The sequence below is a fragment of the Mya arenaria genome, chromosome 1 (genome assembly GCF_026914265.1).
Source record: "Mya arenaria isolate MELC-2E11 chromosome 1, ASM2691426v1".
Classification (NCBI taxonomy): domain Eukaryota; kingdom Metazoa; phylum Mollusca; class Bivalvia; order Myida; family Myidae; genus Mya; species Mya arenaria.
In genome coordinates, this window is record NC_069122.1 from 19442083 (window position 1) to 19463992 (window position 21910).

General features: G+C 34.0%; 1 protein-coding gene across 1 annotated transcript; it reads left to right on the top strand.

The window, feature by feature from the left end:
* Positions 1 to 162: 162 nt before the first annotated feature.
* Positions 163 to 21439, top strand: LOC128230543 (glycine--tRNA ligase-like). The gene is made up of 17 exons (XM_052942902.1): positions 163 to 414; positions 1291 to 1392; positions 2102 to 2201; positions 3195 to 3336; positions 4542 to 4630; positions 5498 to 5574; positions 6693 to 6838; positions 9843 to 9992; positions 10589 to 10754; positions 11150 to 11314; positions 12331 to 12438; positions 13855 to 14000; positions 16758 to 16843; positions 17510 to 17619; positions 17920 to 18013; positions 18899 to 19086; positions 19771 to 21439. The coding sequence occupies exons 1-17, from the start codon at positions 190 to 192 to the stop codon at positions 19876 to 19878; spliced, it is 2202 nt and encodes a 733-aa protein (XP_052798862.1). The 5' UTR covers positions 163 to 189; the 3' UTR covers positions 19879 to 21439.
* Positions 21440 to 21910: the final 471 nt, after the last annotated feature.

The following is a 21910-nucleotide window of genomic DNA, read 5'->3' on the forward strand; positions in this document are numbered from 1 at the left end:
TAATTGCTTTTTGGTAGAAATATTTCATATTTGTTTATCTGAAATCTGATCTACCTAAGTCAAAACATTCAGAAACTGCAGAAAACATGAGCTTTCAGATTTATCATTTAGACGAAGTCAAACTCGAATACAACATTTCATTTCCTGTTTCCTTTCAAATTAGATCATAAACACCGGCAGCCGTGGCAGATGTCAAAACTGATGCAATTAGTCTGCATACAGCTGGCAAAACAGTTATCATATTATTGCAACGAAAGTTTTAAATTTGCAAGATTAATTTCCACCTCAGTTGTTGTCAAGAAAACCATTCCAGGCTTTGGAACGAAGAGGCAGACGTTTTCAATTCGGGGTGAAATCATGGATCCAGCTGTTGAGGAACTTTTGACTCCATATCGTCAGTCTGTTAAAGAACAGGTATAATAGTTTCCTCAATTTGATGAGTTCAATGAATTATAAAGGGTAGTTTTGTTTTGCATCCCAATAAGGAACATGTAAAATAGTTAATTGTTCTTAATCACATGTAAATATTAGATTTTAAAGTGTCTGTATGTTATGCACCAGTCAATTGTAACCACGGCTCCCCTCCCCCTCCCCAGGTTCCGGGGCGAAACCAGGGATAGCCTGAGAAATGGGCCATGTTTTCACCTTCCATGGAGTGGTTTTGTCTTCACGCCAAATATAGCGCGGATGGGCCTTACCTAGGGTTCCTGGGTTAGGTGGCATTAGGCGGTGATTTTACCAGCAGTTTGTTGTCGCTGGGTGGGGATTTTACTGGGGCTTGGCTGACCAAAAGTCAATGGCCCCGCTATTCACCGGATCTAGGGGGACTGTGGTTACAATTGACTGGTGCATAATATACAAATCTGTAAATTATAACATCATTACATTCACAGACTACGCTTTAAAAATATGATATGTACCTGTATTTTGGAACAATCGACCATTCCAGATGGATAACCATACTATGATCAATGAAGCTCCAACCAAAAACCCTATTAGAATTAGATATGTAGAGTCTGAATCTGATACGCTAACCACTCATGCATATCATTGTAGTAGAATTACAGGCTAGTCTATAATAAAAGACGCTCAAGAACAGCGTTCTTCTAGTCCCTGACAAGTATTTAAAGGGGAAGGATTTGCCATATATTATAATAAAAAAACATAAAACTATTCTCCCCCATACAATTATTTGGACTGAATTATGGGTGTACTACTCCCCATTTACTATTTTATTCAAGAAAAAAGAACATTTAAATCAATCAAGTTAATTTAAAAAAATTGCTCCAGGGTGATCTTGTACGCAAGCTCAAGGATGAAAAAGCGCCGGATATCGACTTGCAGAGGGCAGTAGCTGAGCTAAAGAAGCGAAAACACGCTCTTACTGATAAGGTATTTTCATGTTCTTCAAATAAGAGGGGTGAAAGCAGAAGAGTCAAAAGTATTTATATATATATTTTAGAGATTTGTATCATTTTCATCCGAGATGAAGATAAATGTGATTTTGTGTTGCCTGCGAATCATGGCTGAAACATAGAGATTGCTTTGTGTGGAGTCTGCATCAAACTTTGGTTTCAAATTAATCTTGTTTGAACAACTTGGTAAGGAGTTTTCAAATTTGGCTAGCAAATTTGGTCATTCTCAATTGATGACCTCTTTTTTGAGGTCAAAGATCAAGTTTATAGTGACCTTTATAATTAAAAAAATGAAATTCTCAACCTGCAACTCTGTTTTTGTGTACTTTGAAATGAATAAAAAACAGCTTAAAAAGTGATCCTGAAATCTTGTGATCTTCTAGCTGATTTAATGTTTGGTGTTTAGAACTAAATTTTGTATTCTATTTTTTTATCTCCATATGTACACCAAGAACACAGCAAGACAACTATGTGCCTTGCAGTATAACTAAACTCTAGAGGCGGGAGTATCATATTACTTAAGCTAAACATTAAATACAGAACACTAGATACATATTAAGAACATTCAAATATCAGTAATTAATCGTTTTAACTGTAACACTTTATTTAGTCAGTTCAAAAGCTCACATGAGCCTGTGATGTGTTGTTGCTATAAGTCAGAATTTATTTATATATGTATTTTGCAGGAGTTTGAGCTGTCTCCAAAGGATAATTTTGACCGAGCCAAGATGGAGGATCTGTTGAAACAGAAGTTCTTCTATGACCAGTCATTTGCAATCTATGGAGGTATAGACAATTGTTTCAATTCCTATTACAGTACTCAAAGCAAGCACAAGTTGGCAAGCCCTGCACTGGTAAAATGCTTTTGGGACAGGTCAAAATATGGATTTTATATAGCAGGGCTCCTTAAAAATTTCATGCTAAGCACAAGTGTAAGAATCTGGGTTGTTCATCCAAAAGTAATATTTCCATCACAGCCTTCAGTCTTTAGTCGTAACACTTCTTGGCCTGTTATCTCTAGGTCCCAAGACATGGCATGAGGGATTAAAGGGGCGGTACTCCGTATGATAAAATAGCGAAAAAAAAGAGATGAAAATTGTCGAAAACTGACATAAACTTGGCATCGATGTGTACAATGCATTGAAACTTACTGACTGAAGTACCACATAGTTTACAATTTATTTAAGTTTAGCAGTTATTTCTTATTTTTCCATTAAAAAAGATTACTGGGTGATTGGCAAGTCGGTGTTATCACGAGATATTACCGAGGTAGGTGTAAAGCTTAATTATGTCACCCGCCAATTAGAGTAAGCCGTCGTAGCTCAGTGGATACGACGCTGGACTGAACTTGGGCTCTGACAAAAAAAAAATACATTTTGGTATATATTTTTTTACAATTATGATATCAAAGCGTAAGACATTCTATTAGATAATTGTCCTGAGATTCCTTACAGAATAAAAACTTTTTTGGTGCAAAATTTGGTGTACAGTCCCTTTAAGATTTAGGAGAAAGACTTTAAGAGTAAGGAGCATGGTATGGATTTGTGTTATTATGTAATTGGCTTGCAGGAAAAATAAAGTAAATATACAACCCAGAAGTAATGCCATGAAGAACTAAAATCTTCAAGCAAGTGTTTCCTAGGTATCATAATCAATAGTCTCTATGACCAGGTCAATAGGCTGCACTGTGAAGGCAATTTGTTATATACATGGAGAAATTATTTAAATTACCAACTTTGTTACATGTATAAAAATCATTCAGTGTATCTAAATTTGCAGGCATCAATGGTCTCTATGACTTTGGTCCAATGGGCTGCGCTGTTAAGGCAAACCTTCTACAAGCATGGAGAAATTTCTTCGTTCTCGAAGAAAATCTGCTGGAAGTTGATACTGCTGTGTTGACACCAGAAACCGTCCTCAAGTATGTACAGTAACTGTAGAATGGTTTCATTTTGTGAAAGGTTAATTTTTACCTCATTAATATGCATTCTGATCACCATGGCCATTTTCCATGGAAAACAAATCTCGGATGCACATGTATGTATATGGACAGTTTACAATATCAGAGATTTTTACATTCAATATGTTGCAAGTAGTTTGCATAGTAATTTCAATTAAGCATTTAAACTTAATGACTTTACTCTTTGGAATCTTAATTATTGATGCAATAATCCACTTTACTGGCAATCAATTTAAAATTTGTTATACAAAATACAAGTTAAAACACTACAGTTAGTTTAAATTGATATTCAAAATTACATCCAAGGTTGTTTTTCGATGGAAAATGGCGTAGGGGTTCTAAATAATTATTATGGTGATAGATTAACTTTTGCCACTTTAATATGATGATGGCTTAATTTTTTTTAATATTTAGTCAGAAAACGATTGAAGCACAGACAATAGGTTTAATTTAGTGATGTTTTAATTTTCAATAATATTTGTGGCATCATGAAATTGCAAATAAACATTTTCTGAAATGTTAAACATATGAGTTACATCTGTAACTCAGAGAAGCCTTGGTCACATGTATGAAAACTTCATCATTGTGTCAAAATTACCAAGCATCACAATATTCTTGAGTAAAAATGTAGGCTAGGTCTGCTGTAAAAATAAATCAAGACTATGTTACACAAGCTGCAAAGTTGGAAAGGTTTAACACCCATTTCTGGGCTACAATCAGCCAACACCAAAGCAGAACCATAAAGTCATGTCTAGTATCAGTTACCTGTGCACTCGCATTCATTACCAGCTACGAGTAACAATCAAGTGCTCTTTGTTCAATCTGAGTAGATAAATATCCACTTGTGGAACTTTGTAAGCTTAAGCAAAGTCACTCAAATATTTTACAAGTTTGCTAGTCCAAATTTGAACCATTGTTAGTTTTCTTCTTAAAATCTAAGTTTCCGTTTTCATCTATTTTGTATTACCGCATGAGGCTTTGATCCTATGCTGTGGACAGAAAATAATGTTAGAGTTTGAAAAAGTCTTTCTACAATTAAGGAGTATATAATTAATTTATTATATAAATACTGCGCCGCATTAAGGATAAAAGCTTTAAACTGCAACCAGAGAAAAATGCTGGCTGAGGCTGACAAATTTGACATCACTTTCAATTTTGCATTGCAGGGCCTCTGGACATGTTGAAAGATTCCAAGATTACATGGTTAAGGACTTGAAGAACGGGGAGTGTTTCCGGGCCGACCATCTCATAGAGAGTGAGTTATTCAATAATGTATAACGCTTTCATTTTAGGAGTGTTTTGTTTTACCTTGTTTAGTTTTACATAAAAAATATCTATACAAAAGATTTTTACTCGCACAATACTGAAACTTCAGAAATTTATGAAAGATATTCATATCAGTTATATCAATAATTGTTTTCAGTAACATCTACAAATATGTCTGACTAAACCATATATGCATGCCAAGTGAGCATTTGGGTTCACAGGGTTTTGGATCACCTCTCGTTGATTTCTGGAATTCTCACTCCATTCTGTTTGCTGTTGTCGATCAAAATCATTATTACTTAATACTTATTTATTTAAGTTTGATTAAAAGCCACTTTCAGGTCTATGTCTTTGGTAGAAACCTGTAATAGTGTCTTTGATGAGATGCCTTGAAAAAGGAATCCCTGTTGGTATCGAATTCACAACCTTTTGGCTTTGAGGCAGACACCTTTACCACTAGACCACTTTCACGGTTAAACATTTAATTGTGGTTCTGCTGCTGTTGCCTGTATATTGGCTCATGACATTCAACTTTCAATTAAATTATCATATTTTTTGTCTTTTGGAACATTGTATTGTTGAAAAATGTGAGGAAGTCAAGTGGTATACAATGTAGGTGGTATAGGTGTCCCCCCTCAACCAAGAGGTTGCGGGTTTGAGCCCCACTAAAGCTACTGTTTCTTGGTGTCTCAAAAAAGACTCTAGTACTTGTTTCTATGAAAGATACGAGGTACGTCTTCAAGCGTGATTCAAATGATTCTATAACCTTCATCACAATTATGCTTCAATAAATAATAATAATAATAATAATAATAAACTTACTCTTCCATTATTTATTTTGGTCATTTTATTTCAGACACATTTGAGAAGATGTTGTCCGATAAGAAAGTGACTGAAGATATCAAGGCAGAAATTAGGTCCATTCTTCCTACAGTGAGTGAATGTAGTTAATGCTGTTAAAAAAGTGTATATATTTTGCTGGCACGTTGGTAAAAAGTTTGGAGGGCATATTCAAGGTTTAAAAGAACAATTTTGAAAAAAAAAATATAAAAAGGAAAGATATTTTAAATATCACAGTGGAAAACATTTTGATTTTCGCCAGGTTTTAAGGACAGGGTGCTGCAGAAAAGGGACAGAATGCTAGGGGTTAGAAGGGCCGAATGTGTTGGGTTGTGTAGAAACATTTGAATTTAACAGACAGTTTTAAGAATTGTGCTTAATTGAAATAATATTAGGTCTCAACTGCCAAATATGTCAAACTTTTATGAATTTATAATCATATTTTGAGTTTTAATCAAAACAAAAGAAATATTGGATTATCTTATGCATTTAATTCAATGAAGGATGCATATGCTAGTCTCCATGAGAGCAGAATGGTGCTACTCAAAACGGTTATGATGCATCACCGTCCTGTAACTGTTTAGCTAAAATCCTAGAATACATGTACAAAACCTACTGAAGGTTATTCCATTTAAAGGTACATGTATAACCCGCACGAGGGGAGGCTTTTTAAAATGATACCACCCCCCTACAGAAGCATATTTACCCTTACGTTGTCCAAATTAGCAAAAAAAGACATCCATCCATATACTAAAAAAATAATTCCTTCCCCCAGGGGATATATGATTTACTGGAATAGCCGTGACAAAAAAGGATATTAAGGAAAGAAAACAAAGGAAATATATTTGTCATAATCATGATTTATTATCTACAAAATTTTCCTAATCATCTTCTTAATAGGAACAAAGTTTCTTAAGAATAGGGTGGTTAATACCTGACCAAAGTTAGGAAATTTGGAAAATAGGAATAAGAAATAATGAGGCAGCAATCTTTACATTTGCCTGGCGCCATGTTTATCACCTTTACTGTAGCTCTTAAGCAATAATTCTAAGCAAACCCTGATCTTAAAGAAGACTATTTTTTAAAAGGAAAATTGATATATGAGGGTAAGAAAACAGCAATTTATAAATTATGGTGGACCAATTGTAAAATTAAGTTATTATACATTATCATCTTAAACATAATAGATATTCTTCACTTCCTCAACATAGGTTGACAATATGAGCAAAGATGAGATGGGGGAAACATTGAAGAGGTTCAGCATAAAGTCTCCTGTTACCGGGAACGACATATCTGATCCCCTCGAGTTTAACCTTATGTTCTCCACAGCTATCGGGCCTACAGGAACTGTCAAAGGGTAGGTATACAGTGTATAATATATTTACAACCTTCTTGAAATAGGCCCAGAGATCTGAGAAAATCTGAAAAGCATTGGCTTCTATAGTCTAAGGGCTTCTTGCTTTGCAGGGTTAGACACTAACATTTTTCACAAGGTAGTCCCTCGGACTACTGGATCCGAAATCTGGGTAGTCCAGCAAAAATTCTGGTAGTCCAAAAAAATGCAAGCCTGCAACGGATTCCTTCAGTGTTTTGTGAGACTAAGCCTTCTTAGAACATTGTCAGTATATAACCCTTTGATTGGTCATGATTTTTATCTGTCTCAATCTTAAAATTTCCACATTCTTCAAAACAATATTTGGTTTTTAAATTTAATTCTAAAACCTAAAAAATGCTAAAAACCATGCTAAAATACCTCAGATTAAAAATCTAAAAACCATGCTTAAATACACCATAATCTGTCACTTTCAGGAAAATATTGCAATAAATCACTTGACACTAAAACACATCGACTGAGATCGTTACTAAGTTATGGCACAAATGACAGACATCCTACTAATAAGCAATATTTGATTATTGGCATCCTACTATTCAGTATTCTTTGTTAACGACATATCATATAATGCTTAAAAACATGATGAAATAAATTCCAAAAGTGGTATTAATTTTTTTTTATATGGGAGTAAGATAACAATTAACATGACGCTGCCTGTCAGTCAAACTAGCTGATCAATACCCGACTGACCAATCAGCGTCCAGATTAGGCAGGGCTCATCAGTTGCCATTGCTATCCGCCATGACCTCCGACAATCCTCACATATTAACAGTTTACGCTGTTATATATATTTAACACAAATTATGTCTCATAATTGAGTGATAGTAAAGACAGTTTAAGAAATCCGAAATACTAACATTTTCCCTTGATGCTGCTAAAATTATAATTGATAACAAGGGACTGTTTAGTAGACTAATTCAATTCTCAAAATGTCTTAATGTAAACGTACATAATATACGTATATTTCCGTTTTAATAGCCTTAAAATAAGAAATATTATTATGAGAATTAGTGTACAATATTGATATCTTGCGATTTACTAGTAGTTTGATTTTGAAATTTGTCTCCTTATTGTGCGAAAGGTTTTAAATCCGAAGCATATACATTTGCTTGTAAGTTTGTTTGACATATTAGTGAAAAAAACACCTCAGTTTATGTGAGTTACATTTTTTATTAAATTTAATTAAATATCTGATATATAGCTTAAGGTCACAAAAAGTATATACGTATAGATAAAACAAAATCATATTTTTAAACGACGCAAATCAAAGTAAAAACCTTTGCATTTATAATGACTATGGTCGTTTCAAAATTTCTATGCTGATTGTTAGAACAGTTTTGCATTTCATTTAATACGAAAATTTATTCATTGAGAAAAACAATAAGGTAGTTATATCAACAATGATAATAATGCATTACACTTGTATAAAACAGGTGATTCTGAATCGAGAAAGGAAGAAAAACAGCGAAATCCATTGAGTTTTGACAATGGATCTATACAAACATCTTTTTTGTTGATTTTCGGATAGGAAATTAATACATGTTTTGTTTCCCTTTATTTGAGTTTTAAAATAAAGACTGTTATTGTACTGTAACATAATCCGATGTTATTTACAAATAAATTATTTTAAAGTCTAGACATTTTTCTACCTGAATTATACATTGCATACAATTAATAATAATGAACTTATTTAATGTTATACTTGCTTTTATTGCTATGTTTTACCATGTCGCATGCATTTAATTTTTATCTGATTCTCATTGATAACTTTTGTATTATCATGGTCTGCTTCTGGGTATTTGTCGGAGGTCCCCAATTAAGATGTCATGTGACACTGTAGGTGTAGCCTTATCGCTATCGGCGTGGTGTCAATTGTTATTGGCCCTAGCTTCAATGTATAAAATGTTACGACATTTTGGCGCGAAAATTAACGCACACAATTCTGTCGTTGTCTGCACTTACACTGCATTATACCTGTTTTGGCAATATGATTAATTTATCAGCTGCTCTTCTAAAAGCCAGTTTAATAGATTTCATACGCCAGGCATAATGTTCCTTCTGTTTGCTTAATATATATATATATATATACACCGACATTTGGCAATACCCTAAACCATAATAACCATGAAGTATTTTCAGAAAATCTAAAAATAGTAACAACCGTCAAGTGTTTGTCTACATCGTATCTTTCATTGTTTTTGACTGAAAATGCAAGGGATTTAGAAATTCTGCCACTTGGTCCCAAATCTACCTCGCTGACATTGGCAGAGGTGCACATGTCTGACGATTAAAACACACCATAGAGTACGAAAACAGTCCACGTTGTCCGGAACTGCTCGGCCATCTTCGGCAAGCTTTACGATGAATGTTTACCGGTGATAATCAGCTTCTTGACATCACGTTTTACGCTAGTTTAAGCGTAATAAAGATTTTATGCTCAATTATCTGATGTGATATTTACTTTCTTCTAGTAGTCCGACGGACTATTGACTTAAAATGTCTTGTAGTCCGACCTAAAATCTGGTAGTCTCGGACTACCGGACTACCGTTAGTGTCGAACCCTGCTTTGGGTGTCAGTGTTCAAACTTTTAAAAGGAGATGATGATGTCCATAAATCTTTTTAGAAGATCAAGGCTTTAGTTCAATCTATTCAAGTATTAAAGATTCATATTCAGTTAAAGAACTACACTAAAAAAATTGTTATTTTCTATTTCAGTCTGCTTCTTTAAAACATTTCTTTTGATTTTAGTATAAGTTTATCTAAATTTGTAGAGTCATCAAACTTGGTATGCACATTGGATATGCTTGAAAGATGACCCCTATTCATTTTATTTCAAAGGTCAAGGTCATTCTGACTGTAATTTAAAAAATGACTGGTGCTCGTGTCAGGTGACACTTCCTATTTTTTTGCTTATATTGATAAAAACTTTCAAATTGGTTGATTGGATATGCTTTTGTACAATTTTAGGTATCTCCGTCCAGAAACAGCTCAGGGTATATTTGTCAACTTCAAGCGTCTACTGGAGTTCAACGGGGGCAAGCTGCCATTTGGAGGAGCGCAGATAGGGGCGGCATTCAGAAACGAGATCTCACCAAGATCTGGGCTTATACGTGTCAGGTAAATATAGCTTAATATTTGCTTAATATTTTAAATGCCATGTTTTATATTGACAATGTTTAATGTGAATATATTGAAACATTTCTGTATATGTTTTTAGTCCCCTAGCAGTTTCACCATAGGGGATTTTTGGTTTACCCTTTTTCAGTGCGTTTCTTTGTCCGTCTGGAAAAACTGGACGCTGCAAATACTGTAGAAATAAGCTAGCTAGGTTAATGAACTTGGTGTATTGTATGTTTGTGGCAACGAAAATAGTAAAAACGCCTAAATCACTCTTTTTATCTGGATCTTGCAATAACTGAAAAGAAGTCAGCAATCTACATGTAGGTAAATGAAACTTGGTATGAGGTTAGAAGACCATAAGAAGAATATGCGTGTCATGTTAATTTTCCATCATAGTAAAGTAATAGACCAGCTACTACTTTTTCTTCTCAAAATTCAATTATTTTCCAGATTTGAAACAATTGCCACTTAAACCATCCATTTTGGCTTGCAGCCAGTTCTTATTTGATATCACTGCCAAAGCGTAGAATTAAAGACAAAACATTTATTATTTGGTTAAAATGGGTTAATAAAACCTGCTCTCGTTATTTCAGAGAGTTCGCAATGGCTGAGATAGAGTATTTTATGGATCCGAAAGAGAAGGAAACATTTTACAAGTTCGAGAATGTTCGTGACCTCAAAGTGACCTTGCTGTCGGCGTGTAAACAGATGGAGGGCAAGGCACCAGATGTGAAATCTCTCGGGGACGCTGTGAAAGATGTGAGATGTTTATTTATACAGCCTATCATATGTTCCATACGCATGCATTTGCCTTTAAGGTCAAGGCCGCTTTGAAAATGTCACATGACAGATAGCCTGGTTAGTGTCAAAGGTCAGATCTCTTTTGTGTCCAATCCATATCTCCTTGTTCAGATTAAATATTGCCATTTCCACTGATACCCTTGTTTACTTAAATTCATGAGGTTTTTGTACAAGAAAAATTGAGTATTATTTAACCATCATATGACCATTTCAAACCTTTGAATTGATATCACAATACTCATTTCAAGTCATGGACAGATTGTTAAAAATATTGCTTGTTTGAAGGAAGACCCTAAGCATTACATTAGTACAAATTGTTTTATTTTTTATGTTTCTTATTTGATCTACCACAGGGCACTATAGCCAACGAGTCGCTGGCCTACTTCATGGGACGTATCTACATGTTCCTGATGAAAGTTGGTATTGATAACAACAAGTTCCGGTTCCGACAACATCTCGCTAATGAGATGGCTCACTACGCCTGTGACTGTTGGGATGCCGAGATGAAAACTTCTTATGTAAGTGCACATTTGATTAGCCTTTAATTAATATTTTTGACAGAACATTTTTAAAATTGAAGCTTGTCTGGGGTTTTTTGAAGAATAAAAATGGAATTCCAATAGCTTTGGTCTCATCAGCATCGAAATGCAAAAACTTAAAGAACTGTTCAATATATTCGAATGAAGCTTTGTAAACATGTTGCCAGAAATAATATATGCATGTATTGCAAGGCGTATAACTCTGGCGTAATCAATTAATGAGAAATGCTCCTTTTTTCACAAAAATAAACAAGATTTGTGTGTCGCTCTTGTTTTAAATTCTGTTAAAAGTTTTATTTTTGCATTTGATTTTAGCTTAAAGGGACTGTACACCAGATTGGCACCAAAAAAAAGTTTTTTTCTGTAACGAATCTCAGGACAATTATTTAATAAAATGTTTAACTCTTTGATATCATAATTGTAAAAAAACATACCAACATGTAAAAAATAAAATCGACTTGGAGACCGGCTTCGAACCGGTGTCGCCAAAATTGCAGTCCAGTGTTGTATCCACTGTGCTACGAAGGCTTACCCTAAGCAGTTGGAATATTTAAGTTATATACCTAACACGGTAATATCATGTGATAATATCCACTAGCCAATCACGCATAAGGAATTAATTCTACTAGGTAGACATACCTAGTAATCATTTTTAATGGAAAAATAAGAAAAAACTGCAATAAATAAATTAATTGTAAACTATGTGGTACTTCAGTTAGTAAGTTTCAATGCATTGTACACATTGATACCAAGTTTATGTTAGTTTTTGACAATTTTCTGGGTTTTTTCGCTGTTTCATCATATGGTGTACAGCCCCTTTAATATCTGGTTTTATTGGAAGAAAAAAAGAGGTGGTGTTGTTTCTTTGTGGCTACAGCAATGAAACTTGGCGCATTTAGTTGTATACTATATAGAGGACAATGAAACTACCTGTATAGGTACTGTGTTGTCTTTCAGGCCTATGATAATCAAGTATTATTTCTTCTTTTCAATAGGGTTGGATAGAGTGTGTAGGTTGTGCTGACAGGTCGTGTTACGATCTCCTCTGTCATCAGAAGGCTACGGGGATGAAACTGGTCGCCGAGAGAAAATTAGCAGAACCTATATCCTTTCATTGACTTTTGGGTTTCACCAGAGTTTGTGTCCTATTTTTATACGCCCATCTTACGATGGCCGTATTATGGGAACACCCATGGCGGGCGGGCGGCGGGCGGGCGGCTCCACAATGTTGTCCGCTCTCTAACTTGAACATTTCTCATCCAATTTCCACCAAACTTCATGAAAGTGTTTGTTGGTGAAATATCTAGGTCAAGTTTGATAACCAGCCAAATCGCTTTAGGCACTCCAGAGTTATGGCCCCCTGAATTTGTCAAAATTGGCCATTTTAGCTTTGTCCGCTCTCTAACTTGATCATTTTTCATCCAATTTCCACCAAACGTGATGAAAGTGTTTGTTGGTGAAATATCTCGGTCAAGTTCAATAACCAGCCAAATCGCTTTAGGCACTCCAGAGTTATGGCCCCCTGAATTTGTCAAAATTGTCCATTTTAGCTTTGTCCGCTCTCTAACTTGAACATTTCTCATCCAATTTCCACCAAACTTCATGAAAGTGTTTGTTGGTGAAATATCTAGGTCAAGTTCGATAACCAGCCTAATCGCTTTAGGCACTCCAGAGTTATGGCCCCCTGAATTTATCAAAATTGGCCATTTTAGCTTTGTCTACTCTCAAACTTGAACAGTTTTTATCCGAATTTCACCAAACTTGCTACTATAAATGTTTGTTGGTATATATTCTTGGCAAAGTTCTATAACCAGCCAGGCTCTTCAGGATTATGGCCCTTGAATTGGTCAAAATTTGCCATTTTTGCTTTGTCCACTGTCTAATTTTTTCATCATTGCTATTTCTCTTTAATCTGCATTGGCAGTGATTCAAGATATAAAGAAGTGTTTAATTAAGGCCCATTTGAATTATATTTTCGTTAGCGATCTTTCTTTATATATTGAGATTTTAAAATGTCTGACTTCTGGGAAGTGACCTTGGTCAGATATTCAATTAAATACTTAAATGCTTCAGTGATTTCATTCAGAGCTTTTCCATTTAAACATACCAGACATCTCAGGAATGTTGTCAAGTTGGACTTTATCCTCAAGAGAGATTTTTATACTTGTTCTTGACCAAAATGGTTTGGTTTTATATTTAAATGGAATACCGGTAGCTCTCTGGTGAATTGATTTTACAGTTCAGTTGACAAAGAATGTTTATTGGCTAGTGCAAAAAGTCTACAATAGTTAAGAATGTATGTTAGTTTTAAACTTTATATGCTATACAGGAATTGTGAAGAAAAAAACATATGCTAAGTCTATGAAGTCCCTCTCATTGGCATGATATATTGTGCGAGAGTGGTTTTGGGTTCGGGTGGGGGGGATGCTATGGGTGTGCCCAGAGAAAATTTATCTGGCTTGGGTTACAACAAACAAAACTCATTCATATGACTTCTATGCTCCTTAACTCCAAAGCACAAGATGATCCAGGTTGTGGAATGTAAGGTGAACAAAGGTGTCATCGGCAAGGTGTTCAAGAAAGATGCCAAGGTCGTCACTGACTACCTTACTACTCTCGAGTCCGAAGGAGTTGACACATTGGATCGTTCACTGCAGGAAAATGGGTGAGTGTGTGCGTGAAAAAAGAAGTTGAATGAAGAAGTAGAATTGTAGGTATTGTTAACAGGGATGCCAATTTACCTCTTTTCAGCTGATTTCCACTTTTTTGGTCTCAAAACCTAAAAATTAAAATTGTTGCCTTTTATTCTGATCTATACAAAAAAAACAATTTGTCGTATGTAGTGTGATTGGGATACTCCTTTTTAGTACATGTCTCCTCTTTTTTTACAAATTTGCGTTGGCATCCCTGATTGTAACTGTCTATCTAACTTCTTTAGATCAGGAGATGAGGCATTGGATCGTTAACTTCAGGTAAAGAGTAAGTGTCGGTGTATAGTTATGTAGAAGTTCTATTGTTGCATTATCTAGTTCAGGAGATGAAGCATTGGATCGTTTACTTCAGGAAAAGGGTAAGAGTTTGTGATTAGTTATGTAGAATTCTATTGTTGCATTTTCTAGATCAAGAAATGAAGCATTGGATCGTTTACTTCAGGAAAAGGGTTAGAGTTTGTGATTAGTTATGTAGAATTCTATTGTTGCATTTTCTAGATCAAGAAATGAAGCATTGGATGGTTTACTTCAGGAAAAGGGTTAGAGTTTGTGATTAGTTATGTAGAATTCTATTGTTGCATTTTCTAGATCAAGAAATGAAGCATTGGATCGTTTACTTCAGGAAAAGGGTTAGAGTTTGTGATTAGTTATGTAGAATTCTATTGTTGCATTTTCTAGATCAAGAAATGAAGCATTGGATTGTTTACTTCAGGAAAAGGGTTAGAGTTTGTGATTAGTTATGTAGAATTCTATTGTTGCATTTTCTAGATCAAGAAATGAAGCATTGGATTGTTAACTTCAGGAAAAGGGTTAGTGTCGGTGTATAGTTATGTAGAAGTTCTATTGTTGCATTTTCTAGATCAAGAAATGAAGCATTGGATCGTTAACTTCAGGAAAAGGGTAATTGTCGGTGTATAGTTATGTAGAAGTTCTATTGTTGCATTTTCTAGATCAAGAAATGAAGCATTGGATTGTTAACTTCAGGAAAAGGGTTAGTGTCGGAGTAAAGTTCTGTAGAAGTTCTATTGTTGCATTTTCTAGATCAAGAAATGAAGCATTGGATCGTTAACTTCAGGAAAAGGGTTAGTGTCGGAGTATAGTTCTGTAGAAGTTCTATTGTTGCATTTTCTAGGTCAAGAAATGAAGCATTGGATCGTTAACTTCAGGAAAAGGTAAGTGTCCGTGTATAGTTATGTAGAAGTTCTATTGTTGCGTTGCACATAAGTACTGTAACTGACTGCCTTAATTCTATGGACATCTACAAGTTGATGGGTTGGATCACATAGTGCACAAAAAAGGGGCGAGTTTTTTGTTTGTTTATGTCCAGTTGTTGTAGTAAAATAATGATGCTGACTGCCTTAAGCCCTTAGCTAGTATACATACTCTTTTCCTTTGTGCGATTGTGGCAAAAGTGAATAGCTTATAGAATCATGCTTGAGATGATTTCCTGAGTAGTTACCTGTCCTGGTGTCAATTTTTAAGAGGTCATGAGAAAGTACCTTTTGTGGGGATCGAACCCACAATCTCTTTGGTGAAAGGTTGACACATATACCACAAGACCACTTTCACAGCCATTCAGTCTTTACCAGTTGATTTGCTGGTCCATTGTTTGCATATAGGTTCATTTCTGATTTTAAGAGAAAAAAAACTGTATTATCTAAATGATGGTGTCAACAGCAGCACTGCAAAATCTTTAAATGTGGCCTTAAATGACAAAAATATCAAGATTCTTTTATGGAAATTAGTATACTTGTATGTCTTACCAGTAACAAAAATATCAAGATATTGCTATGGAATTTAGAATACTTGCATGTCTTACCAGTAACAAAAATATCAAAATATTACTATGGAATTTAGAATACTAGCATGTCTTACCAGTGACAAAAATATCAAGATATTACTATGGAATTTAGAATACTAGCATGTCTTACCAGTAACAAAAATATCAAGATATTCCTATGGAATTTAGAATACTCGCATGTCTTACCAGTAACAAAAATATCAAGATATTCCTATGGAATTTAGAATACTCGCATGTCTTACCAGTAACAAAAATATCAAAATATTACTATGGAATTTAGAATACTCGCATGTCTTACCAGTAACAAAAATATCAAGATATTACTATGGAATTTAGAATACTCGCATGTCTTACCAGTAACAAAAATATCAAGATATTCCTATGGAATTTAGAATACTCGCATGTCTTACCAGTAACAAAAATATCAAGATATTACTATGGAATTTAGAATACTTATATGTCTTACCAGTAACAAAAATATCAAGATATTACTATGGAATTTAGAATACTTATATGTCTTACCAGTAACAAAAATATCAAGATATTACTATGGAATTTAGAATACTAGCATGTCTTACCAGTAATAAAAATATCAAGATATTACTATGGAATTTAGAATACTTATATGTCTTACCAGTAACAAAAATATCAAGATATTCCTATGGAATTCAGATTACTTGTATGTGTATGTCTTACAAGTGATACTATGAATTCTAAATATAACATTAAGCCAACTCAAAACCAAGATTTTTCTGTTGCATTAGTTTTTCTACAAGTTTATCGAAAAATATTTAATCTAGAGCAAAACCCCGATACGTTATGTTTTTTCTTCTTTATTCGAGAATGTTATGACCAATCAAAACTTGTTCATATGTGAGATTTGATTGAATTATTTTTCATTGTCTTTCAGGGAAGCAGAGATAACTGTGAAGGACCAGAAATACACTTTGAAGAAAGACATGATCACAGTGTCTAGATTTGAGAAGAAAGTGCATGGTGAGTATTTATATGTACAAGTTATATTGATATTTACGAGTTGTACATGGGTTGTTCTTAAAGTTAGTGGACAAGCTTTCTATTTTTAAATATTAATATATTTATGTCATATATTTTAACTCTCTACGATTTAAGAAAGCAAATTTTGTTGATATTAGCATATCGTATTGTAGTACGGTGCTAAGAAAACTATGTAAAAGGTATGTTTATATGTGCGGGTTGTAGTCATATGTTCAATTTCAGTATATTGTGTACCAGTTGGATTTATATGTACTAAGTGCTGCACTTCTAAGATGCTTTTCGGCTTTGCTCAAATTCTCTAATTTATATAAAAATGCTTGTTAAAAAATTTGGTTGCAAGCATTAGTGTCATAATAATGGGGTTGTTCATTCAAAGTGATCCAATTATCACCTGATGTTCAGTTACTGTAATGCTTATATATGTTTAATGAATTAGTTGCATTATGCTGATGGGGATAGCGTAGTACTGGAAGGTGACCACAAACCAAACTCATAAGCTTTAGGCTTGGAATCGAACCTGGAAAGCTTTTCTTCGGGGTGAATTTGCAAACACCTATGCTTATTAGACTGACAATGTTCATTAGAGTTATATGAAAGCTAAATACAAACCATGATATGAGTAAGTACAACCTTTCTCTTTTACAGTTGAAGAGTTTAACCCGTCTGTGATAGAGCCCTCGTTCGGTATTGGGAGAGTCATGTACTCGCTTTTCGAGCACAACTTCAAGATTCGAGAAGGAGATGAACAACGATCGGTAAGGAGCAGTCTTTGTATTCCTGCTTTTAGTAGCAAATAAGGATGATAGAAGAATGGTTTGCCTTTGTTAAAATAAAATAACAAAATAATTTTTTTAACAAAAGATATAGCGTACACAAAATGTTAAGCTAAGAAATAGTAAATTGAACAGTACATTATAGATAACAAAAGTTGTGCTGCCGCCCTTAAATAAAGTGAAACCACTGCTTTGAATATTGGAAAATGAGATCATTTGACAAACCTAAGCTGTTAGAATGAAGCCTAAGTTAATAATTGCATGATTTGTTGTCTGTTTCAGTACTTGTCACTGCCACCCATAATTGCCCCCTACAAGTGTTCAGTGCTACCGCTCTCAAACAACGCTGATCTTCTGCCTTTTGTTTCACAGCTGTGTAAGTATGAATTAACGCTGTGAATAAACATGAGCGTTACAAACAAAATGTGTCTAAGGCCACAATTATTAAAAAGATTGTTTGGTGTTACCGACCGACTTGTTTTTAGTACCGTATGTTGTTTAGATAGTCATAAAGGTGTGGGTTCTTTTAGGGTTTTCATTATGGAATAAGAAGGTAAAAAGGCAAAAACCTACCTTCCTACCTTTCCACATCGAAAAATGTGGGTTGAGAAATGTCAAACTAATTTAATAATTGTGGCCCTCTCATAAATTTTGAATTATTAGTTTTCAGTACCGGTATATCAGATTATTTTTTAAGACATAAAGGAAATGATAATTACCTTATAAGTATGAATTACTTTAAAACACACCTTACCATTGGAACTGCAGTTCAATTTTCATTAACAAGAAACTTACAATGTCATATTGTTTGCTTAAGGCATATTTACTAGAAGACCCATTTCTGCATGTCACCGGTTACATGTACCAAGTTCATGAACTTCAAGAAAACTAGGGCTAGTTTCATGACCAATCTGTGGAAAGAAAAACGTCCATTTTGAAACCATATAAGTCTTGATAACAATAGCAATCCAATTAGAAAAGTTCTTCTGTTGTGTGAATTGAGAGTATTTTGGGACTTGTGTCAGAGAATTCGCATAAAAGTAATTGCTTTCTGAAATACCTTTTAAGTAATATTCTGGTATTTAAAATGGTTAAACAGATTTTCATTGATTACTCTCTATTGATGATACTTCTTTTGGTTATAGGTTCATATGAATTTCTTTCTGTAAGTTTGTTTGGTTCAATGTAACAATTTTCCATTATGATTCTCCAAAAACCTGAAATAAGATGTTTTTAATTAAACATCCATTCACCATTGTAGCCAAGGACCTCCTGAAGCACGACATCTCACATAAAGTGGACAGCTCTAGTGGGTCAATAGGACGCCGATATGCGCGGACGGACGCAATCGCCATCCCATACGGCATTACTGTGGACTTTGACACGCTGAAGGACCCACACACAGCAACGCTTAGAGAACGAGACACTATGAAACAGATCAGGGCTCCAGTATGTAACATTTTAATTTTTTTGTAATTTTATTATTGGGTTGAATGTTAAGGTAAGGTTTATTTTATGGTGCATTAACGGACAGGAAAATAAACTGCAGAGGTTTTTATAAATTTGCATTCAATGTTATTTGTCTTCAATGTATTGTGAAGTATCGCCTTTTAATCATGGCCATGTTGGGCTGTTTGTTTAGAATTTTGTTAAAGTTAACGTGTAAAACGACATCGTTGTTAACTTTTAAAAGTGACATATTTGATGATTTTGTAATATATTCAAATAATTCAAGCACAGCTGAAATAGTTGTCTCAAATCTTGTTAGGAACACTGCAGATCACAAGTGTATCCATAAAACGTCCAGAGCAGTAAATATTTGAAAGTTAACGATGGTGATGTTGACAACGTTGTTTACTTTAACAAAGTTCCGAATTATTTGCCCATTGTCTTCATTCTTGGTCGTATCATCTTTCAAAGGTTGTAAAACAATCCTCCAATCTTGGATCAGCCAATCAGCAAGTATTGCTCTTTAATCTTGGGTATATTCTCTAATTCCTGGACGTTTCATCTTTACATGTGGGCCATATGGTCCACCAATCTAGGAACAACCAATCATCCATTAACATATTTTTATTTGACCTATTCCTGTGAGATTTAAACCTAACATACTATATTCATTATATTTTACAGCTATCTGAGCTAGCCGAGATTGTTCGAGACCTCTCCCAGCAACGACGAACCTGGGAGGACATTCTAAATAACTACCCCATCTTTGAACAACAGGAGTCAACGAAATAGTCCCCGTGTAAACAGTGTCCACAAACAAGTTACCATAGAAACAGTGTCAGAGGATCAGAAATTCACAAACTCTTCCTGAAATTCGACGAATAAGGAATCTATGAAAATAGTCTCCATGGCAAACAATTTCCAATAATAGTAACCATGGCAATTAAGAGACAAAATAACAGAAATTCTGAACAACTACCTGACCTTAGAACAACGGGACTCTACCAAATAGTTGCCATGGCAAAGGTTTCAAAAATAAATATTTTCAATTACAAAAAAATAACAGTGTAAATAATAACTGACAATTTCAATAACGCCTGTTATTTTAACAATGTTGGCTTTTTGCAAAGGCAGAAACTGCGTTCTGTAGGACAATAAGAGAGTGCTTAAGCAGCAATGACACGCTTTTTGTAATTGTTTAAGCAACGCACCCCTGAAGTTTACTATATGTAAATGTATTTGCCATGGAAACAGTGTTGTGATAAGAGTGGTTGCCATGGAAACGTGTTTGCAACAGTCCCATTGATGATTAATATAAGTGCTGTCATATAAATACTCTTCAGATTTGTAAATTTAATTTTGTGTATTATTTTTTCTGAGTTATTTGTTATAAACTTTATCAAAGCAAAAATATATACTGCTTAGATTTTACAAAATATTAAATTCATGGATATGCATGTATTTTTATAAAGAAGGCTTGTGAATAATTGTTTTGGATTGCAGCCCTGACAATAAATCAATCTGTTGTTATCACACAGGGTTCTTTATGATATATATAGGGTAAAAAAAATCGAGAGGAACCCCAGTGGTTGTTATAATGATAAATTCAATGTTTTATCAATGCCGAGTAACCAACTTTTCTTTTTATTAAGTAATTTTATTGTTGTTTTTTTTATCAACGGTAACAGGAAAAAAACAATTATGAAGATAAATCACGTTTTGAATGAATCTCATAACTATATATGATAGTAGCCTAGATTTTCGGTGATGGGATCTTTTTGAACAAAATATCTCCTTAAAGTACTTCAGATTAAATTTCCAGGGTTCCCTCTGGGTTGTGAAATTGTTGCCACTTTTCCGCCGGGGGTTAAGAGGGCCGAGGGAGGCAAAGCCCCCCTGAAGCTCCTGGGGTTTAAGCATTTTAAGAGCCTAAGATTGCATTTAAACATACCTAAACATTTTAATATAAGACAGACAAAAAGTAGGACTATCATTAAATTTTTATTATATGAATTACACATTTAATTAGCACATTTTATTAGCACATTGTCATTGAAAAACACTTATTTTATTGTATAAGAAGCACATATTATTAGTACTTTGTCATTCAACAACATATCATTTTTATTGACAAATAAATGGGCTTAAAGTTATTAAATACAAAAACAATTCTCAAAATATTGAAAAAAAATCCTGCATACAATAGTGTCATAAAATTATTTCTTTTATTTCTGTTAATTTTCACAGTTTAAAAAAAATTGGCAATAATTGTTCTCTTATTTACGATCTAGATATTTTGCATTGAATTTAAGCTAGATATATTTAGATGATAACAACAACAAAAAGTTAATGATAATTGACATCAGAAATAAATTCTATCATTTTTTTCTAGTCATATAGTAACATGTTGCTAAAAGGATTTTTCAGTTTTGAATTTTCAGTTTAAAATGTATTTACACTTTTTTAGGATTTTGACATTATATCACAAGAGTGTGTCTAGGTTAACTGGAAAAAGCGTAAATATTTTTTCGAATACAAGTACGCATCTTTTCCTTTTTCCATTTTGTAAAAAGGGCTATCTTCGATTATAAAAAAAATGGCTGACTGTAATCATTTGTTATCTGTTAGTTTTTATACTTTTTCATGAGATATTATTTTAACAATGAAACATTATGAAATGAAGAGTTGTACCCATGAATTTCAATCATGACAAATAAACAATTGTATATGATTTTGTGTTTTGTAATATTTTTTTTGACATATCACAACAACTGAAGTTTTGGTTACTTTGTAAGCAAGTTTGCTGTCAAACTTAGAACTTAGA

What these genes read in the sequence shown, in the direction of transcription:
- LOC128230543 (XM_052942902.1), top strand. Translation starts at nt 190, where the DNA reads ATGTCAAAACTGATGCAATTAGTCTGCATACAGCTGGCAAAACAGTTA. An exon ending in TCGGGGACGCTGTGAAAGAT is followed by an intron (nt 10,755 to 11,149) that starts GTGAGATGTTTA and finishes GATCTACCACAG; the next exon opens with GGCACTATAGCCAACGAGTC. An exon ending in CCGAGATGAAAACTTCTTAT is followed by an intron (nt 11,315 to 12,330) that starts GTAAGTGCACAT and finishes TCTTTTCAATAG; the next exon opens with GGTTGGATAGAGTGTGTAGG.